The sequence below is a fragment of the Hypanus sabinus genome, chromosome 2 (genome assembly GCF_030144855.1).
Source record: "Hypanus sabinus isolate sHypSab1 chromosome 2, sHypSab1.hap1, whole genome shotgun sequence".
NCBI lineage: Eukaryota > Metazoa > Chordata > Chondrichthyes > Myliobatiformes > Dasyatidae > Hypanus > Hypanus sabinus.
Genome location: NC_082707.1, coordinates 30572124 through 30595623, shown reverse-complemented (window position 1 = coordinate 30595623; position 23500 = coordinate 30572124). Strand labels below are relative to the sequence as shown.

Below are 23500 nucleotides of genomic sequence, written 5' to 3'. Positions count from 1 at the left end.
CCTACAAAAGGTAGTGGATTTGGCCCAGTACATCATAGGTAAAGCCCTCTCAACCACTGAGCACATCTGCATGAAACACTGTCAATGGAAAGCAGCATCCATCATCAGAGAGCCTCACCTCCCAGGTCAAGCTCTCTTGCTGCAGTCATCAGAAGGTGCAAGAGTCTCAGGACTCACACTACCAGGTTCAAGAACAGTTTCTACTCCTCAACCATCAGACTCTTGAATAAAAGTGGATACCTGTACTCACTTGCCCCTTCATTGAAACGTTCCCACAATCAATGATCTCACTTTAAGGACGCTTTATCTCATGTTCTCGTTATTTATTGCTATTTATTTATTTTGCATTTGGACAGTTTGTTGCCTTCTGCACTCTGGCTGAGCTTTGATTGACACTGTCTGTTTAGTATTCTACAGATTTGCTGAGTATGCCAGCAGGAAAACGAATCTCAGGGTGACGTGTATGTAGTAATTGTTCCTTTCTGCACCTCACATCACATTGGGCGGCAACCTTGCCGTTTCTTTAGTATTTGTCTGTTTTTTATGATGCTGAGTTGCTAGCTCAACACTCAACCCAGCATGCAAGGAACTGCCCAGATTCGAACCTGGGACCACTCGCCTCGAGATCTGGTGCAGTTGCCGCTAAGCCAACAGCTGGTAGACATACAGTATATGCACTTTGATAATAAAATTTACTTTGACTTTGATGAGTTGTAGGGTCTTTGAAAGTCATTAAAATTCATGACCTATCCTCTTAGTAGAATGAGTAATAACACTTTTTGTAGGTAAATACCAAAATGTTTCATTACTCTGCCATTTTCAGGATGTCCCAATTCAACAGCTGTTAGCAAATTTATCTCCATACTGCAGTCAAGGATCATGAGAAGGAATGAAGATGGAGTTGTACTATAATAACATTATCAAGGTATTGCTTTTTTTTAGAATTACTGATCAAAAGGAAGAAGAGGGCTATATGGCTTTCAAGCATCCTCCTACTTCTTTCACTCCTAATCACCGCTGCTGGTATTGCCACTGCAACAAGAACAGAGAATATAAGCGTCATCGGCTATGTGTCCGGAATAATTGTAAGTGCAAATGGAAAAATCTTTTTGAGAGGATAAGTTTCACTTCCCGTGGAAACACCCACAAATGTGTCTACTTTCTGAGACCTTAGGAGATAACACCAAAATAACAAGAAGAAAGTTGGGAATCTGCAATAAATACAGAATGACATGAAAATGCTCAGATAGAGAAACAGTTAACATTTCAAGATCCAACAAGAGTTAGCGATCTAACAGGGTTTAAGATGCAGAGAAAGAAGTTTGGGAGTGGTGAGGGAGGAAAATCAATATTATACCTAATCTCAGATAAGGTATCAGGCAATGCAAGTTCCATTCCAACAATGGCTTCTTGCTGAAATTAATACAGCCACTATAATGGATAAAAGAAAAGCTAAGAAAATAAAAAGGTCTTGGCAGAAACTGATGAAATGTCATTAAACTGACATTTTAACACTTTCTCTCTCTACAGATGCTGGCTGATTTGCTGATTATTTCCACTATTTTCCAAGAATACCAAACAATTTTCAGCAATACATTTTGTGCAGTCGGTCTCTTATTTCATGCTGTTTCAGCATTTCGGAGGTATAGATTGTCTTTATCAATTAGGAAGACGGGGGCGGGGGGGCACATTAAATGTCATTAACTGGTATCAGAAGTACAAGGACCCAGCAAAAAATGAATTTTACAGAAGCTCCATGTCTTGTGTACATTCCATTTTTGCTTACCCTGCTGTTGGGTACGTTGTGTTTACATTGTGGCAAATCTTGTCATGGCCCCGATCATTTATTCCTTATCTTGCTCCCAATTTCCGTTGATTGTGCCATGGTTCTGACCGTTAATTTCCCAATTGCTTCTAATTCACTTTGATGACAGCACACCTGGTTTCCATCTAGAACTGCAGTATAAGAGCTCCAGCATCACAACCACTAGTCGCCAGTTTGTTGGTCTTTTTTCCTATGAGTAAACTACATTTCCCGACCACTTAGAACTGTTTGTTCTAAGTTTAGCTCCAGTTTCAGGGTTTACCCATGAAACTCTGTTTCTCTGAGTCAAAGCTCTGGGTCAAGGTTCCATATCAGGGCTCCGGGTCAAGATCCCTCCTCCTTGCTGTTCAGCGTTTACGCCCGTGTAAACAGCCAAACTCAATCTCATTTCCTGTGTCCTGCCCTTGGGTTCACTTCCTTCACTCCTTATAACAGAACGACCTAGCCACAATGGACCCAGCGGACACGAAGACCCTGCAAAAAGGCCTCGCCAGCCAGGGCTGCCTACTGAGTCTGCACAATCGACTTTTCCAGGACATCACGGACAACCTCCGTCCCCTGTCAGCTAAAGTAATGAAGATCGGTGACCAGGTGGACTGAGTATCCACTCAGTTTACTCCTTCCACTCCGAGAACTCTGTCAGACCAGTCCAAACAGTCTGAAGTACCGGGCCTTCCTTCTGCAATGCTCCTTGGTGTTCGATCAGCAGTCAGCCACATACTCCACGTAAGTCAAAGATTACTTATATCATGGGGTTGTTGCAGGAAAGTGCCTTAGTGGGGGCTACAGCTGTCTGGGATAATCAACTGGAGATCTGCTCTTCTTTCCCCACCTTTATCGCAGAGATGAGGAAGATCTTTGACCACCCTGTACGTGGTAAGGGTGCATCTAAGCGTCTACTCACTCTCCGCCAGGGCTCGCACAGTGTCACTGAGTATTCCGTGGAGTCCCGGACGTTAGCAGCCGACTTGGGGTGGAATGACGAGGCACTCCGAGAGGTATTTCAGGATGGTCTCAGCAACAGGGTGAAAGACGAGTTGGTGGCAAGAGGTGACACCAACAGCCTGGATTCCTTAATCTCCCTAGCCACCAGGCTGGACAACTGTCTTCGAGAACGCCATAGGGAGAGAATTGGTTGTTCACTCCTTTTGGCTACTCCACGGCACTCTGTACCGTCTCCCACCAGCACAAGCCTCCCTTCTCCTCCAGCTCCTAGAATAGCTCCCAGCCTGGCTGTTTCCACCGCTGGACGGAACCGTCTTTCTCCCACAGAGTGACTTCGGAGATTCAGAGCAGGAGAATGTCTCTATTGCGGTCAGTCCGGCCACTTCTGTACAACCTGTCCCCTTCGGCCAAAATAGGCACCAATAGAAAGGGGGACCGTGGTGAGCCAGATAACATTCCCTTCAGTTCCCTGAACCTTGATGCAGATCCCGGTTACCTTATGTTACAACTGACAGTCCCTGCCTCTGTCAGCTCTAGTGGACTCCGGTGCTGAGGGCAATCTTCTGGATGAAGACATAGATTCCTGAGCCAGAATTCCTCGGGAGCCGCTGAGTACCCCTCTGGAAGCCCGGGCACTAGATGGCAGACTTCTGGCCCACGTCACACACTGCACACCACCGCTGTCTCTAATTCTCTCTGGGAACCATCGGGAGCAGGTACAATTTAACTTAATTTCCTCCCCTCAAGCTCCTATAGTTGTTGGGTATCTCAGGCTGGTCCGCCATAATCCTCACTTCGACTGGTCCACTGGGAACATAGTCAGCTGGAGCCTGCTCAGTCACTCAACTTGTCTTCAGTTGGCCCTTTCCCCAGTGAAGGTGACTGCGACCTCGTCTGCCGCGGAAACCCCTGACTTATCCAAAGTTCCAGCAGAGTATCACAATCTGGGACAAGTGTTTAGCAAACAACAGGCTTTTTCCCTGCCTCTACACCGCCCTTGTGATTGTGCTATTGACCTTCTCCCCGGAGCTCCTCTACCTTCCAGTTGGCGGTATAACCTGTCCCGACCAGAAAGGGCTTACTTAAATGAATCTCTTGTGGCAGGTATTATCCGACCCTGTTGGAGCAGGTTTCTTCTTTCTGGGGAAGAAAGATGGTTCATCGTGCACCTGCTTTGACTACCAAGGCCTAAATAACATAACCGTAAAGAACAAACATCCACTACCCCTTCTCAACTCTGCTTTTGAACCACTTCATGGAGCCACCATCTTCTCCAAGTTGGACCTACAATGTGCCTATCACCTGATCAGGATAAGGGAAAGAGATGAATGGAAAACCACGTTCAACTCCCCTCTTGGTCATTTCGAATACCTGGTCATGCCATTTGGCCTCACCAATGTGTTTGTCTATTTGGATGACATTTTAATCTTCTCCAGGAGTCTTCAGGAACACACCCAACATGTCCATCAGGTTTTGCAGAACAAACTGTTCATAAAAGCTGAAAAGTGCGAGTTTCATGTTCCTTCAGTCAGTTTCCTAGGATACATCATCGAGAGCGGGCAAGTGAGGGCAGATCTGGAAAGGATCCAGGCAGTGGCGGAGTGGCCTACACCCACGACACTCAAGCAACTTCAGCGATTTCTGAGTTTTGCAAACCTTTATCGTCATTTTATCAGGGATTACAGCAGGGTGGCAGAGCCCCTTAATCGATTCACCTCTCCTAAGACCCCTTTTCACTGGGACCCCGAAGTGGACGCTACCTTCTCGGAGCTGAAGAGTTGTTTCACCTCATCTCCCATCCTGGTTCAACCAGACCCCTCTTGTCAATTCATTGTGGAGGTGGACACCTCTGACTCTGGGGTGGGAGCAGTCCTCTCCCAACGCTCAGGCTCTGACCAAAAACTTCATCCCTGTGCCTTCTTTTCTCGCTGGCTGTCCCCCGCCGAACGAAATTACAACGTAGGGAACCAGGAGTTACTGGCAGTCAAACTTGCTTTGAAGGAGTGGAGGTACTGGCTGGAGGGAGCAGAACATCCATTATTCGTCTGTACCGATCACAAGAACCTTGCATACATCCAAACCGCCAAATGTCTGAATTCCCGCCAAGCCCGTTGGGCATTATTTTTTGGCTGGTTGAGATTTAAGAACAGGAAGCCTGATGCCCTCTCCCGTCAATACGTTTCCCAGGAGGGCCTTCCCAACCCCAAGACCATCCTTCCATCATCCTGTGTAGTGGCTGCTCTCACCTGGGAGATCGAAGCCATAGTCAAAGAGGCCCAACGGGCTCAACCTGACCCAGGCAATGGACCTTCCAATTGCCTCTTTGTGCCCAACTCCGTTCGATCTCAGGTTCTCCAGTGGGGGCACACATCCTGTTTCATCTGCCATCCCAGCATCGATCGGACACTGTCCCTTCTGAAGAGGCATTTCTGGTGACCCTCCATAGATGCTGACACCCGTTCCTTTGTCTCTGTCTGTTCTGTTGGTGCCCGTGGAAAACCTTCTCACTGACCACCTCCTGGACTGCTTCATCCCCTACCTGTTCCTACCCGCCCTTGGTCTCACATAGCACTGGATTTTGTTACGGAACTACCCCCTTAACATGGGAGCACTGCCATACTCACCATGGTGGACTGCTTCTCCAAAGCTGTGCACTTTGTAGCCCTTCCCAAACTCCCTACAGCTCGTGAAACAGCCGACCTTCTCGAACATCATGTCTTCCACCTTCACGGGATTCCCTCTGACATTATTTCTGACTGGGTTTCCCAATTCAAGTCCAGTCAAGTCAATTTTTATTGTCATTTCAACCATAACTGCTGGTACAGTACGCAGTAAAAACGAGACAATGTCTCATCTCTCAAGTTTGGAGATCCTTTTGTTAAGCCCTTGGAGCCTCAGTAAGTCTGTCATCCGGCTTTCATCTGCAGATGAACGGTCAAACAGAACGGGCTAACCAGGATTTGGAAGCAGCACTGCGCTGCATAACGGCCAACAACCCGTCTTCCTGGAGCACCCATCTCGCTTGGGTAGAATACGCCCACAACTCCCTGGTCAGCACCACCACTGGAACATCTCCCTTCGAATGTTCCCTTGGTTACCAACCCCCTCTGTTCTCCACTCTTGAAGATGGCATTGCTATGCCTTCTGTTCAGCCCATCTCCGCCGGTGCCGCAAGATCCGGAAAGACACACGCGGCCCTGTTCCGCTCAGCCGACCGCGACGGAGGATTGCCGATCACCATCGGATTCCTGCGCCTGATCATCAGCCTTGGCAGAAGGTTTGGCTCTCTTCTAAAGACATCCCCTTCAAGAACGAGCCCAAGAAACTCACCCCCGCTTCCTGGGCAATTTGAGATTGAGAGTATTATTAACCCCACGGCAGTCCAACTCAAACTACCCAAGTCTATGCACATCCATTCCACATTCCACGTTTCCCAATTGAAACCTGTATCTGTCAGCTGTATCTGTTATCTTGAACCCTTCCATCATCTGGGATTTCCATCGGGACAATCTGGACAAGCCTAGAGGCTCTGTTTGGGCGGGTTGATACTGTCATGGTCCCTATCTTGCTCCTAATTTTCTTTGATTATGCCATGGTCCCGATTGTTAATTTCCCAATTGCTTCTAATTCGCTTTGAAGACAGCACACCTGGTTTCCATCTAGAACTGCAGTATATGAACCCCAGCGTCACAACCACTAGTCGCCAGTTCGTTGGTCTTTTTTTCCTGTGAGTAAACTCCATTTCCCGACCCTTAGAACTGTTTGTTCTAAGTTTAGCTCCAGTTTCAGGGTTTACCTATGAGGCTCAGTTTCTCTGAGTCAAGGCTCCGTGTCACGGTTCCATATCAGGGCTCTGTGTCAAGATCCCTCCTGCTTGCTGTTCAGCATTTACACCCATGTAAACATCCAAACTCAATCTCCGTGCCTGTGTCCTGCACCTGGGTTTGCTTCCTTCATTCCTTATAACAAATCTAGAACAAAATCTAGATCTAAAATGAGATCTGTGCTTCCAGTTGGGCATAATGTTGCAATGAATAGCCCAGGCTCTCACTTGTTCAGAGAATAATTTACAAACATTTTCTATTAGATACCCCATTGCATCACTTCAACTCCCTTATATGGGAGACTGGAAAGGCCAGTATTTGAATGGAGAGATTCTTCTTCAATGGCTCTTAAAGTCACATTTTGTACATCAAGCATTATAAGACATAGGAGCAGAATTTGGCTATTCAGCCCATGGAGTCTGCTCTTGTAAGCTTAGGGGGAGAATTCGCCTCATGTTGCTCTGGCATGCCTTTTAAGGAGCTAGTTAAAACTAATAATAACTGTAGACTGGTGAGTTGAAAGTAATAAATTTATTATGAGAAAGATGGCTGGATACATACCGTACAATGTTTTTTATAATGTACTAATTGTGGCAAATAGGAGATTGTTGTTGAATATCTATTTATTTATGGCGACATTTCAGACACATAGTTTATCATGTGTGAAATACTTCAGATTCTTTCAGGATTTGAAAGTAATCGGTATTATTTTCTCTTTGGCAATAAGTTCAGATGATCCGAAATATCATCAGTTGAGTGCGAGATCACAGGAGCCCCAAATATAATTCTTCACTTTTAAGCTTGTCAACTGAAAATTATTTTATTAATGAAGCTGGCAGTCAGTTTAAACTATAAGCTGCATTCTCAGGCTTGAGTGACCATGGGCATAGAGATGAGGAGGAATTTCTTTCGCCAGAGGGTGATAAGTCAGTGGAATTCATTGCCACAGGTGGCTGTGGAGGCCAAGTCATGGGGTGTATTTAAGGTGGAGGTCGATAGGTTAGTCAGGGGGTGAAAGGTTATGGGCGATGGCAGGAGAAAGGGTTTGAGAGATAAATGGATCAGCCATGATGAAATGGCAGAGCAGACTCCATGGGCTGAATAGCCAAATTCTGCTCCTATGTCTTATAATGCTTGATGTACAAAATGTGATTTTAAGAGCCATTGAAGAAGAATTTGAAGCAATGCCTGAATGTAATCAATTGAAAATGGCTACTGTAAACATCAACTGGAAAGATTGCAAATGGGAAAGGGAATAGAGGAGATTGGCTATTTTGTGAAGGTAATTCATGCATATTTGCACTGACTGTCAAAGGTCAAGAAAATATTACATGTACATGATTTGTATAGTCTTAACAAATGATACCATATTACAGAAATAATTGATAATGAACTGAATAATTGTAGTAAAGTTGCTGACTATTTAGAATATTACAGCTTTCAACTCAAACACGAAGAAATCTGCAGATGCTGAAAATTCAAACAACACACACAAAATGCTGGTGGAACACAGCAGGCCAGGCAGCATCTATAGGGAGAAGCACTGTTGACGCTTCGGGCCGAGACCCTTCATCAGGACTAACTGAAATGAAAAATACTAAGAGATTTGAAATGCAAAATGGTAGGAGAAGACCGGAGGGGGTGGGATGAAGCTAAGAGCTGGAAAGGTGATTGGCGAAAGTGATACAGAGCTGGAGAAGGGAAAGGATCATGGGACGGGAGGCCTCGGGAGAAAGAAAGGGGGAGGGGGAGCACCAGAGGGAGATGGAGAACAGGCAGAGTGATGGGCAGGGAGAGAGAGACAAAAAACAACTAAATATGTCAGGGATGGGGTAAGAAGGGGAGGAGGGGCATTAATGGAAGTTAGAGAAGTCAATGTTCATGCCATCAGATTGGAGGCTACCCAGCCAGTATATAAGGTGTTGTTCCTCCAACCTGAGTGTGGCTTCATCTTGACAGTAGAGGAGGCCATGGATAGACATTTCAGATTGGGAATGGGACGTGGAATTAAAATTTAATTTTTAACATATTTAGTTGTTTTCTGGAGTTCATAATGTTGTGTAAAATTAGTTAAGTAATAGTAATTTTAAAAGGTGTCGTTTGATGCATTAAAAAAATTCCAAGCGGAAAACTACAGAGCAGATTGTAAAGGAAATCCTTGATTCTTCTGATTTGCAAAAAGCTGTAAACAAAGCAATAATATTTGCTTTTCCCTTCAGTCATTCAGCAGAAAGTATAAACTTAGCGAAGGGAGAAATGCTGGAAGAACACAGCCAATGAAGCAACATTTGTGGAGAGAGAAACTAGTTAACGTTTCCAATAAAAGGCTGTTAATCAGTTTTCCTTTCCACTGATGCTGCCTGACTGACTAGATTCTTCCGGCACTTCTGTTTTTGTTTGTGATTCCAGCAATTTGTTTCTCAGTATAAATTTAGCATCCTCTCAAAAAACTAGAGAGCTGTTAGGGAAATCTATCTAGCTAGCTATTTATATATATATAATAAATTTATACTGTATATAATCTCCAGAACTTATTATTGGCTTTTCACAAAGAACTCAAAGGCATTGAAATAATATCAAGAAGTGGTGAGACACTGTGCTTGGTAGATAAAGTTCCAGCAAATATCAGAGGGAGCAAACAAGAAGTATTGCTTTAGAATCAGAGGGATTGGGTGACATGACTGGAGTGTACAGATTTATCAAAGTTCAATGTTTAAAGTAAATTTATTATCAAAGTACATATAAATCATCAGCTACTACAATGAGATGCATTCACAGTAGAACAAAGAAACACAATAAAATCAAACTACACACAAAGACTGGCAGACATCCAATGTGCAAAAGAAGACAAACTGCACAATTCTGCAGGAATAATTCAGCTCAAACGTAGACAGTTGTGTGAATAATTTTCTTATCCTACATTGAGTTTGTGATCTAGGAGGAAATCTATTGACTTATATTTAACTCTCAGTCTAAATTATTACACCTTGAAACAGAAACGTACAGAGCAATCAAAATAAATACCATGACTGTAAGTGTGTTAATAGTATGTATCTCATGAGACAGTTGTAAGAACTGAAGATATACGTATACCTTGTTATTACAAGATCCATTACAATTGTAGTAATTGAGATTGGTAATGTTATGAGTGATATAACTCGCAGAGTCATTTTCACTTTTTTTCTACAGCTTGCCTTTGGGTCTTTTCTTGCTCTGCTGGGACTCTTTCTGGATGAAAATCGGAAGCAACTGGTAAGCCATTTACTCACATTCTATCAGCTCAGCGGAAGACGTGGTTGACAGCCAGCAAAGGTACTTTGGGATTGTAGGTGCTGTTATAAAACAGCAGTTGGCTTGCTTTCAGTACCCTCACACAAAGAGTACTGTGATTGTAATCTGATAATTGGATTTAGTAATGTTGGCAGTAGGATAACTGTTAACCAGGGCAGTAATACTGGAGTTTCAAGAAAGCAGATTTGACTTTAATCACAGAACCTTGGTGAATGTTTACAGCACAGAAGGCCATTCAGCCTTGTAAGAGCATTCCAGCTGGTTGCAATCTCCTCCCCTCTCATAATAGCCCTGGTAATTCATTACTTTCATATTCTTATCTGGCTCCCTCCTGAATAGGCCACCCCATTGACTACCCCTGGCAGTACACCAACCATATGGTAAAAATATACTCAGTGGCCACTTCACTGGATACCTCCTGTATGTTCACGGTCTTCTGCTGCTGTAGCAATCCGCTTCAAGGTTCGACATGTTGTGCATTCTGCACACCACTGTTGTAATGCATGATTATATGAGTTACTGTCACCTTCCCAAATCCTTAGAAAAGTAAAATCCCTGTGGGTTGATTTAAGAAACTGCAAGGTTAAAAATATTATGATGGGAACTACCGTAGCCAGGATGTGTGCTGCAAATTACAATGGGAGATAGAAAAAGCATGTAAAAAGTACAAAATTTGCAGAAGTCATTGGGGGATTTCAATCTGCAGGTAGATTGGAAAAATCAGGTTCGTGCTGGATCGCAAAAGAGAAAATTTGTAGAATGCCTATGAGATGGCTTTTTTCTGAAGCTTGTGGTTGAGCCCACTAAAGGATGGCATTTCTGGATTGGGTGTTGTGTAATGGCCCAGGTTTGATTAGTGAGCTTAAGTGAAAGGAACCCTTAGGAGACAGTGATTATGGTTTACCTTGCAGTTTAAGAAGGAGAATCTAAAATTGGATGTATCAGTATTACAGTGCAGTAAACTGATTTATAGAAGCATGAGAGAGGAGGAGCTGGCCAAATTTGATTGGAAGGGGACGCTAGCAAGCATGATGGCAGAACAGCAATGGCAGGAGTTCTTAAGAGCAATTCAGAGGGCACAGGGTAGATACATCCCAAAAATGAATATTCCAAAAGGAGGATGAGGCAACCATGACTGTCAAGAGAAGTCAAAGACACTATAAAAGCAAAAGAAAGGGCATATAATATGGCAAAAATTAGTGGGAAGTTAGAGGATTGGGAAGCTTTTAAAGAAACAACAAAAGGCAACTAAATAAACCATAAGGGGAGTAAAAATGAAATATGAAGTCAGGCTAGCAAATAATATAAAGAGTAAAAGAAGGATAGGAATTAATATTGCACAGCAACAAAAATTTCATTAGCCAGATGATGGTGAATATCTGGAATTCATTGCTGCAGACAGTTGTGCAGGCAGTATCATTGGGTATATTTAATGTGGAAGTTGACAAGTTCTTGATTAATCAGGGCAGCAGAATTATAGGAGAAGGCAGGAGAATAGGGTTTAGAGGGATAATAAATCAGCCATGATAGAATGGTGGAATTCTGTGCCTATGTCTCATGGCCTCCCTGACAGCTTAAACTAATCTGGCCATTCTCCCCTTACCTCTCACATTAGCAAGATATTTTCACCCACAAAACTGCTACTCACTGGATGTGTGTGTGTGAATGTGTTTGCACGATTCTCTGTAAACTCTTGCGAATTCAGAAAATCCCAGGAGACCAGTAGTTTCTGAAGTACTCAAACCACCCCATCTGGCACCAACAATCAAAGTCACTTGGATCACTTTTCTTCCCCCTTCTGATATTTGGTCTGAACATTAACGGAACCCTTTGACTATGTCTGTATGCAGTTGTGCATTGCATTACTGCCACATGATAGGCTGATTAGATATTTCCGTTAACAAGCTGATGTACAGGTGTACCTAATAAAGTGGCCGTTGAGTGTAAGTTTCCTTGTCTAATTTTTGGTTCCTCTGTTAATCACCTTCATTCTTTATCCCCTGGTTCTTGACTCCAGCACCAATAGAAACAGCTTCGATCTATCTGTTTTGTCTGTAATTTTCATGATTTACATAATCTGAAAAATGGATGTCTATAAGTTGTGTACAAATAGTCTGCACTGCAAAATATTGGTGTATGGGGGCAGCATCAGATATAACAAAGCAGCAGAAGCAACAGAGGTTTTAAACACAACCAGGTGTTGCTTTACAAGTGAACACACTTCAAGTCATCTCATCTGGCAGTAAAGCCCCATGGTGCTGTGGAGCCTGATATGAAAATACATATTCTTTCTTCATAAAATAAGACATGCTAGTTTGTCATTTATTTATCAAGTACCATAATCACTTTAGTTGGAAAATAATGTTACTTTTTGGTCAGAGAAAATGAGCTATGTTGCACAGAAACAGGCCCATTACTCCAACTAGGCCTTGCTGACCAAGGGCCCTACATAGCTAGTCTCACATGCCTCCTATCCTACTCATCCAGACAGTCCCAACCTAGGGTTCACAGACCCCCATATCATGGCATAAAAATGGTTGGGAACCCCTGACCCAAACCTTCCTTAACCATGAACCTGTATAAGCATCTGTTAAATGTTGTAACTATACTCTCCTGTACACTGCCTCAGGGAGCTCATTCCATATACCCACTACCTTCTACGTGAAAAACCTGCTCTTACGTGCTCTTCAAATCTTTCTCCTCTCTCGTCAAACCATGTCCCGTGAAAAAAACTGTGACCACCAACCTCATAAACACAAGAGATTCTGCAGATGCTGGAAACATTGAGCAACAACACAAAATATAACAAGTTAGGCAGCATCTGGACAGAAATAACGGTCGACGTTTCAGGCCGAGACTCTTCATCAAGACCTTATCGGCCTTCCCTCCAAGAGGGCCACAATCTTGTCACAGGGATTGGAGGCTTGCATGCCTCAATGACCCAGAGAGCTATGTCGGCTGGAGTCAGGCCTTTATGCTTTGGCTCTTGGTAGGGTCACGCATGCCAACCAGGTCAAAGGGTAGAGAGACCAGACTAGGAGTGGTCCACCAGTTCTCCAGGTTCAGGGCTAACAACCCTGACTGATAAAATAAATTGTTATGGAAACAGCAATGAAGAATCCTTCTACATCTGAGTGTGACAGTATTCCAGATTCCCCACTCGAACTTTCATGACTGACAGTAGTGAAAGTCAAGCTACTGAGACTATGAAGGAAGCCCTGAACATGCCAGACTTGGAGAACCTTCACTACTGCCCTAACCACCAGTGGCACACCAGCAGTTGGTGAGTATCATACTTCACCAACCTTATCTATGCTCCTCAAGATTTTTAAACCTTTAGTGGATCGCTCCTCAGCCACTTTAGCTCAAAAGAAAACAATCCCAGCCCATTTAGAACCTCTTTATAACTCAAATCCTCCAGCTCCAGCAATAACCCAGTGTTTTGTTTCTGCACCCTCTCTAACATAATCATATTCTTCCCGTCTGAATTTATCACACTGACATTCTGAGAAATGGGGAATGCTTTACCATATTCCTCCGAAGCATATTTGTGTGAATTTGTTTTTCTCATTCTTGGTCAAATGCATTTTAATATACCCCAAGTGTAATTCAGAGCTTGCCTGGCTGGAATTTCAATCACAACTTTAATACTTTGGACCTAATCCACTTGGCTGATCAGATTGCAGATATTACAGAAATAACAAGATGGGGTAACTCTTTATTGTTACTCCCAGTTTACTGTAAACAACAGTAAAATCTACACCTTTCAGATCCATCTGCCCAGCACCCACATATTCTTCCCATCTGTTCGCAACACTTTCGTTATCTGATTCCATGCTCCCACCTTCCCTTCCAGTCAGATTCCTGCAGCCCTTCATTGTCTCCATTACCCCCACTCTATACATCCTTATCTTATGGATAAGTCTTTTACGCAGCACTTTATTGAATGCCTTCTGGAAATCCAAGTAAATAACATCCATCTGTTCCTCTCTATCTACTCTGCTTATTATATCCTCAAAGAACTCCAGAAAGTTTGTCAAACAGGACCTGCCTTTGCAGAATCCATGCTGCGTCTACCTGATTGATCCATTTATTTCCAGGTGCCTCGTTATTTCTTCTTTAAAGATAACTTCAAGCATTTTCCCCAACTATAGATGTTAAACTAATTACCTGCCTTTTGCCTACATCCATTTTTGAACAGTGGCATGACATTCATCATCTTCCAATCTGCTGGGACCTGCCCAGAGTCCGGAGAATTTTGGTAAATTATCACCAAAGTCTCTACTATAACCTCTGTCATTCCCTTCAGTACCCCGGGATGAATTCCATCAGGACTAGGGGACTTCTTCTATCTTCAGGCCCACAAGTTTGCTCAGCACCACCTCTTTAGTGATAGCTTTTGTATCAAGGTCCTCACTTCCCATCATCCACTTAGGAAGGTGCAGGATAGATACATTCCAAAGATAAAGAAGTACTCTATCGGGAGGATGAAGTAACCATGGCTGTAAACGTAAGTCAAAGTCAGCATAAAAGCAGAAGGAAGGACATACAACTTAGCAAAAAATAGTGGGAAGTAAGAAGATTGCAAAGGTTTTAAATGACAGCAGAAGGCAACTAAAAAAGCCATAAGGAAAGAAAGGATGAAATATGAAGGGAAGTTAGCCACTGTTATAAATGAGGATACCAAAGCTTTTTCAAATATAGTCTATAAAGAGTAAGAGACGAGAGTGGATATTGGACTGCAGGAAAATTACACTGGAGAGGTAGTAATGGGAGACAAAGAAGTGGCAGAGGATAAGTATTTTGCATCAGTGCTCGCTATGGAAGACACCTGCAAATTGCCGGAATTTTGACAGTGTCATGGGGTAAGAGTGTTGTTGCTATTGTAAGTAGAAGGTGCTTGGGAAGCTGAAAGGTCTGAAGATAGATTAGACTATACCATAGGGTTCTGCAAGAAATAGCTTTAGAGATTGTGGAGGCATTGGTAATGATCTTTCAAGATTCACTAGATTCTGTAAAGATTCTGGAGGACTGGAAAATTGCAAATGTTGCTCTGCTTGAGGGAGGCAAAAGAAAGGAAATTATAGATCAGCTAGACTGACTATACTGGTTGGGAAGATTTTGGTGTCCATTATTAAGGATGAGGTTTCAGGGTGTTTGGGGGCCAAAGTTAGGATGGTTTCCTTAAGGAGAAATCTTGCCTGACAAATTTGTTGGAATTCTTTGAGGAATTATCACCAAAATCTCAACTATAACTTCTGTCATCTTTTTTCAGTACTCTGGGATGCATTCCATTAGGACCAGGGGACTTTCCTATCTTCAGGCCCACAGGTTTGCTCAGCACTATTCCTTTAGTGATAGCTATTGTATCGAGGTCCTCACCTCCCATCACATCCATACTCTCTTTTTTTGGCATGTTAAATGTGTCCACCGTGAAGACCGATACAAAATAGTCATTCAAAGCCTCGGCCATTTCCTCATTACCCAATATAAATTCCCTCTTCTCGTCTTCCAAGGGACTAATGTTCACTTTAGCCATGCTTTTCCACTTTATGTAATTATAAAAACTTTTACTATCCATTTTTATATTTTGTGCTAGTTTGTTTTCATAATCTATCTCCCCTTTCTTTATTGCTTGCTTAGTTCTTTGTTGCTTTTTAAATTTTTCCCAATCTTCCAGTTTCCCACTACTCAGCGACATTGTATGCACGAGCTTTTAGTTTGATGTCTTCTTTTATTTCCTTAGTTATCTAAGGTTGGCTCCCCCCACTCTTAATGTCCTTGCTTTTAACTGGAATATACTTCTGTTGAGCACTGTGAAAAATCTCTTTGAAAGTCTTCTACTGTTCCTCAACTGTCCCACCGTACAGCCTGTGTTTCCAGTCTACACTAGCCAAATCCTCCCTTATCCCATTGTAGGCATTATACTATTGATCAAACTATTGCACCATATATTTGTATGAGAAACTCAGTCATATTGTGATTACTCTTTCCACGAGGATCCCTAACTACAAGGTAATTAATTTTACCTGTCTCATTGCACAGGACTAGATATAAGATAGCATATTCCCTTGTAGGTTCAGTAACATGCAATTCAAGAAAACCATCAGGGATGCATTCTATGAAATCTTCCTCAAGATTGCCTTGACCAACTTGATTCATTCAATCTACATGCAAGTTAAAATCCCTCATGATAACTGCTGTTCCATTCTTACATGCCTCAGATATTTCTATTTATTGCCTATGCCACTGTAATGTTATTATTTGGTGGCTGATAGACAACTCCCATCAGTAATATTTTCCCTTTACTATTCCTAATCTCTACTGAGATGGATTCAACATATTGCTTCTTTGATCTTATATCATCTCTCACTATCTCCCTGATCTCATCTTTAATTAAGAGTGCTACCCCACCTCCCTTACCTTCCTGCCCATCCATCCATATTACCTGATACCCTTGGACATTTAATTCCCAATCCTCTCCACCCTGCAACCACGTCTCTGTAATGGCCACTAAATCATACCTCTTTATACTGATTTGTGCCACTATTTCACTGGCCTTGCTTCGAATACTACGGGCATTCAAATAAAGTGCCCTTACACTCATTGTGCTTTTAAAACCTTGTCACCTTTTACTCTTTTGCACTTGACTTTTCTTCACTTCACTCTTTTCTCTTTTTTTATCTTTTGCTTTTACTTTTCTTTATCCACTCTTTCCTTTTTTACTTTATCCATACTTCTCCAATCTGTTGAACCTATCGCCCTACTATTTAGTTTAAATCCCTACCCACAGTCCTAGTTATGCAATTCGCTAGGATACATGTCCCATCATGGTTCAGATGGAGTCCATCCCATTGGTACAGCTCCCTCCTTCCCCAATACTGGGGCCAATTTCCCATGAATTCAAACTCGCTTCTCCCACACCAATCCTTGAGCCACACATTTAATTCTTTAATCTTCTTGACCCTATGCAAATTTGCACTTGGCCCAGTTAGTAATCCAGAGATGACTACCTTTTTAATTTAGTCCCCAGCTGCTCAAGCTCCCCCAGCAGAACCTCTTTCCTTGTTCTACCTATGTCGTTGGTACCCACATGGACCACAACAAGTGGATCTTTCCCCTCCCACTGCTAATTCCTCTGCTGGTCAGATAAGATGTCTCAAACCCAGGCACCAGGCCTTCGGGAGGCTTTATCCTTGTGACAGGGAACTGTCTATTACCTTGACTATACTCTCCCCAAGTATCACAACATTTCTCTTCTCTCCCCAAGTATCACAACATTTCTCTTCTCTCCCCAAGTATCACAACATTTCTCTTCTCTCCCATCCTCTTGAATGGGTCCCTGAGCTACGCTGCCACAGATAAGTTATTCATCCTTCCTACAGCCCCCACTCACATCCACACAGGGAGCAAGAACCTCAGACCCATTGGACAAGCTCAGGGGCTGAGGCTCCTCCAGCACTGTCTCTTGGATCCCACTCACAGTCACACCCTCTTGTCCCTGACCACAGACCGAATTTGAGGCAGCTAATCTAATGGGTGTGACTACTTCCTGAAACAGAGAATCCAGGTAACTCTCCCCCTCCCTGATGTGCCACAGTGTCTGAAGCTCATATTCCAGGTCATCAAATTTGACCCTGAGTTCCTTGAGCAGCCAACACTTGCCGCAGATGTGGTCACCAGGAACCACAATGGGGTCCACCAGCTCCCACATCATGCAGCTACAGCACATCACCTGATCCTGCATCAAGTACAAATAAGCTGGAGGAACTCAGCAGGTTGGGCAGCATCCGTGGAAACAAACAGTCAACGTTTCGGGTCGAGATCCTTCATCAGGACTCAATCTGAGTCCAACTCAACCTGATCCTGTGTCATCCCTATTTTATTTAACTAGCAGTAATTTAGTGACTTTTTATTCAATCACTACAAAAGCCTCACCTGCTACTTACCTGTGTCTCCCCAACTAGGCCTCTGGATCAAAAGCTTCAAGTTCCCACTCCTATACTGTACACTGTCTCCTACACTAATTATATACACGTATATAATTAAATGACAATAAGCTTGACATGGAAGCCATAGAAGGGGTGCAGAGGAGATTTACAAGGATGTTGCCTGGATTGGAAAGCATGACTTATGAGAGTAGGTTGAGTGAACTCAGCCTTTTCTCCTTGGAGCGACGGAGGATAAGAGGTGACCTGATAGAGGTGTATAAGATGATGAGAGGCATTGATCATGTGGATAGTCAGAGACCTTTTCCCAGGGCTGAAATGGTTAGCAGGAGAGGGCATAGTTTCAAGGTGTTTGGAAGTAGGTACAGAGGAGATGTCAGGGGCAAGTTTTTTTTACACAGAGAGTGGTGAGTGCGTCGAATGGGCTGCTGGTGGCGGTGGTGGAGGCGGAAACGATAGGGTCTTTTAAGAGACTCCTGGATAGGTACATGGAGCTTAGAAAAATAGAGGGCTATGGGTAAAGCCTGGGTAGTTCTAAGGTAGGGACATGTTCGGCACAGCTTTGTGGGCCGAAGGACTTGTACTGTGCTGTAGGTTTTCTATGTTTCTATGAATTTGAACTTGATAACTCTTGTTCAAGAGTGCATTAGGAGATGGTTTATGTGATGTTATTTGTATGTGCTTATTCAGGCTTCTTAGTTAATAATGCATGATCCTAACACTAACAGGAAAAGATAGACTCCTGCAGCTGGCACAATGAAGCAGCCTCACAGAGTCAGAAATATAAAACAAACACAGTACAGGAACAGGCCCTTCAGCCCATCGTGCCTGTGCTGACCATCCTGCCAATTTAAACATACTCTGTGTTGTAGCTACTTCCAGCACTTCCCATGGTAATGCATTCCAAACACCTACCACTTTCTATGTTAAAAAAGGAAACTTGCCGTCAGTAAAGTGTCCACCTCGCCGTTAAAGCAGTGTACTTTGGTTATTGACATTATTGTCAAAGACCACCCTGAGATTCATCCGCTAGCAGGCACTCACAGGAAAATAAAGAAATATGATATAATTTACAAAAAGTGTGCATAAGCAAAGACTGACAAACAACCAATGTACAGAAGAAGACAAACTGTGCAAATAAAAATAAATACAGTCAGCCCTCCTTATCCACGGATTCCACATGTGCGGATTCAACCAACCGCAGATCAGGAAAACCCGGAAGTTCTCTCTCCGGCACTCGTTGCTTGAGCATGTACAGACTATTTTTTCTTGTCATTATTCCCTAAACAATACAGTATAACAACTATTTACATAGCATTTACATTGTATTAGGTATTATAAGTAATCTGGAGATGATTTAAAAGTACAGGCAGTCCCCGGGTTATAAACGAGTTCCGTTCCTGAGTCCGTCAGAACAGGTATATCTGGTATTATTTAGTGTCAGTTAGTAAAACGTTTGTCTTAGTATATAGTATATATTTTACCTTTCTATGCATATAAAACACTGAAGAAACATATGTATTTCAGTAATTAAACCACTGCCTTGCTTATTAATAATTGTAGCTTTCATCGGGGCAGAGTCTTTCACATGCTCCATTAAAATTGTTCCGATCGTAGTCTAACGCTTTTCCAATAACCGATGGCGTTTCACCTCTTTCCGATCGCTTTATTACTTCCACTTTATTTTCAATTGTGATCGTGATTTTTTTCGTGAACAGAAACACTGCGGATTCAGAGGTCTGCCGCCAGGTCCTAATGTCCACTGCACTGACCCAGGTTAAATAAGGTCTGGGGTTCCACTGGATCCTAAAGGCCACTGCTCTGAGACAGGTTAAATATGGGACTTGAGCATCCACTTTTTTTGGTATCCGCTGGGGAGGTCCTGGAACCAATCCTCCGCAGATAAGGAGGACCGACTGTACTAAGAATGTGAATTGTAAAAATCCTTGAAAGGGGGTCTGTAAATTGTGGATTCACTTTGAGCTGAGGTGAGTGAAGTTATTCACACTTGATGGCTGCAGGGTAATAACTGTTCCTGAACCTGGCGGTGTGGGATCTGGGGCTCCTGCACTTCCTCCCGATGGTAGAAGCAAAAAGTATGACCTCTTCTCAAAGATAATACTCTTTCTAATACAGACAACATCCTGCTGAACCTCTTGAAGTTCAAGTTTAATTGTCATTTAACTATACATGAATACAGCCAAGGAAACTGCTTCTCTGGAGCCAAAGTGCAAAACACAGTGCCAATAGTCACATACACACACACACACACACACACACACAAGGCACATAAAAGCTAGTAAGACCATATATCATTAAACTCCAGCCACTCACAAAAAAAGTGCAAGACCCTGAGTCCATGAATGCAGCAGAAATTTGCAGTCAACCCTAATAGATTGTCTTTTAGTAAGCGAATACTGGGGGGCAGCACCAACTCCAAACTCACATGCCGTGCTGCAACAGCTCTGGCGGAGCTCACCGACATTGACGCCTCCCTCCTTGGCGGCCGTAAACACGTAACACAGCGGCTTGGGGCCTAGTCCTTACTACATACAAGGCCGCTCGGCACCTCCGCCGTCCGCCAGTAAATCAGACTCGCAGCATTCCACAGTAACAATGTCCAACAGAGTCTTGAGATCACTAGGAAAGCAACCCGGATAGTCACTTGCTGCTGGTGCACTGACTGCTCTGGCACAGGCAACAGTCCAGACCGCACAAAGTCCAGCTCCTTCAGTTGCTGTCCCAATGGGCACCTCCCTGATGGGGTAGACTGGCAGTATTTTAAGCTCTTAATGTCCAGCAGGATTTTGTGATCATAAGAAGTTTAAAAAGGACAACAACACCTCTGGTTGACTCCGTAGAAGCCACCACGATTGAACTTGCTGTGGAAGGGCTCTCTGCACTCACACCGAAGTCTCCACATTGTTCCATTTATAGTGGGGCTTTGGGAAGACTCCTTCAACCAGGCATTGTATTCCAAACTAAAATAAAAGTATTAAATGATGAAAACATTCAGCAGGTCAGGCATATCTGTGGAAAGAGAGGCAGTTACATTCCAATGTTTGACTGTGGGCAGTGTCAGTAGCTGTTGGAGGCTCCTGCTCTTGAGTGACCTCTTTCTCTCTCTCTTGATAGTGAATGAGAGTCTGTGGTCTTTTGAGTCAGTGTGGGGGGGGGGGGATGGTGGTGCTTGGTTGAGCAAGGCAGCAGATTGTTGGCCTCCCCTCTTCACTGTTGCAGGAGTGATATCTCATGGCTAGTGAGATCTTGTCTGAGGTGTCGAAGTGTTGGGATGGACAGTAGTTTTTGATGGACTCTGGATCTTGGCCTCTGGGGGCTTTGCTATTGCTCACATGGTGGGCGGTTGGGGGTTGATGCTTTTGCTGCCGGTTGTGCGTGGGAGGGGGAGGGGGGCTTTGGGTTCTAAGGTTTTTTCTTCATTCATTCTTTGGGGTATTTCTTCTGTTTCGTGGCTGTCTGCGAAGAGTAAGAATTTCAGGTTGTATACTGTATGCATTCTCTGTTACAACCTCATTATGTTCCATATCATGCTTTCATTTAATGTGAATGCCTGTGTTCCAGTGGCAGCTAATCACCCTTTCTTTCATCTATATGCTACCTTCAGTGCTTCAGTGATAAAATGGTGACTGGATGAAAGAAAATGGAGGCTATATATGTTGAGCAGGTGGGCTGGGTTGATCTTGGAGAGGGTTAAAAGGTCAGCACAACATCCTGGGCCAAGAACCTCTACAGTGCTGTATTGTTCCATGTTCAATGTTCTAACTAGCTCTTTCTCCTAAGCTGTTAATTAAAATTTGCAATGTAGATAAACCATTTGGGTATACATTAAGGATCTATTTTCACTGTGTATTTTTTCAATGTTAGTTTTGCTGCTGGTAAGGCAAGTTGTCTTATTTGCAGCTCCGCATGTGTTTGGGATAGAACTGTACCCAATTCTTTGTAAATATTCTCCAAGTGTCTATAAATTTTACATTGAATTTGTTTACACATGTTCTGCAGAGAGCTTTTCACATCACAGCTATGCCAGTTGATAAAATCTGCTCCTGATTAAGGACTGACAGCCCATATGTATTATCATGGCATAAATTGTTTGAAATAATGAATGGTTGACTTAGTACTGAAAATACGATTATAACTGCTAAAACAAACTTCAATTTGTATATTGCCTTTTTTTTAAAACAGCAGAAATGTTTCAAGGGGCCTAACCAGACCAGGTCTGATAATGAATGTATTAGTAGGAAGATAACCAAAAGGATTGTCAAAGAGTCACACTCTGAATTTCCAGTTTAATTATTTCAGCTGTTATGCACCAGGATGCTGTTTCTAAGCAACAGGGGGAATTTGCACTCAGCATGGTACAATGATTTATCTTCTTAGGAATTCCCTTTGGACTGAGAATGACTTTCATTTGTGCCATTATGGCTTCAGAGCTTCTCTGTGTGGAAACTCAAAAATGGGACAACAACCAACCAGCTTGGAGGAACTCAGGGGGGGGTGGGGGGGAAGGATTTGTCAATGTTTCTGATTGACACCTAGGATTAGGCTCTGCAGAACATCAGCTGTTCACTTCCTCCCCAACCCACCCTTCACCTCAGATGCTGTGAGTTCTGCCAGCAGATTGCTTGTAACCCAAGGTTCCAGAATAAGACAAGACAGAGGAGCAGGATTAGGCCATCTGGCCCATTGAGTTTGTTCTGCTGTTTCACCATGGGTGATGTATTATCCCTCTCAAGCCCATTCCTTGGCCTTCTCATGATTAATCAAGAACTTATCGACCTCCACTTTAAACATACACAATGACTTGGTCTCCACAGCCATCACTGGCAATGAATACCACAAATTCACCACCCTCTGGCTAAAGGAATTCTTTTTCCTCTCTGTTCCAAAACACAAGCTCACTTGCTTGTTTGATTTTTATCCAAATGGATAACGGTGTGTTTGGGCTCTGCAGCAGTCACATTTTTAGAGGAGGGCAACATCATGAAGAAATGCAGATGATGGAATTCGGAAACAGAAAACAATGGAAGAACTCAGGAAGGTTGGGAAGAGTGTTTCTTGTACAGAGCAACAGAGTTAACTTTTCAGGCCCAAGAGTTTTTTGTGTGCCCTTAGTGTGTGATATAAAGTTGCCCATGGAATTTGACCTCTCGGCTCATCGAGTCTGCTCTGCCATGTCATCATGGCTGATTTATTATCCCTCTCAACCCCATTCTACTGTCTTTTTCCTGTAACCTTTGAGTCCCTGGTTAATTAAGAACCTATTAACCTCCACCTTAAACATACTCAATGGCTTGGCCTTCCCAGCCATCTGTGGCAATGAATTCCACAGATTCACCACCAACTTGCCAAAGAAATTCCTTCTTGTCTCTGTTCTAGGTAGCTGCCTCTCTCTTCTGAGGCCTCGGGTCCTTGTCTCCCTCACTATAGGCAACATCCTCTCCACATCCACTCTATCTACACCTTTCAACATTCGATAGGCTTCAGTGAAATACCCCGTCATTCTTCTGAACTCCAGCAAGTACAGGCCCAGAGCCATTAAACACTCCTCATATATTAACCCTTTCATTCCAGGGGTCATTCTCCTGAACTTCCTCTGGACCATCTCGAATGCCAACACAGTTTTTCTTAGATAAGGGGTCCAAAAT

General features: G+C 43.2%; 1 protein-coding gene across 1 annotated transcript in view; it reads left to right on the top strand.

Annotated features, from left to right (window-relative positions):
• LOC132404512 (transmembrane protein 255B) overlaps positions 1-23500 on the top strand; it is a 100141-nt gene that overhangs the window by 8254 nt on the left and 68387 nt on the right. Inside the window, exons 2-3 of the mRNA XM_059988664.1 lie at positions 943-1085; positions 9784-9846. Coding sequence (XP_059844647.1) covers positions 943-1085; positions 9784-9846 — 206 coding nt within the window. The remainder of the gene's footprint in view (positions 1-942; positions 1086-9783; positions 9847-23500) is intronic.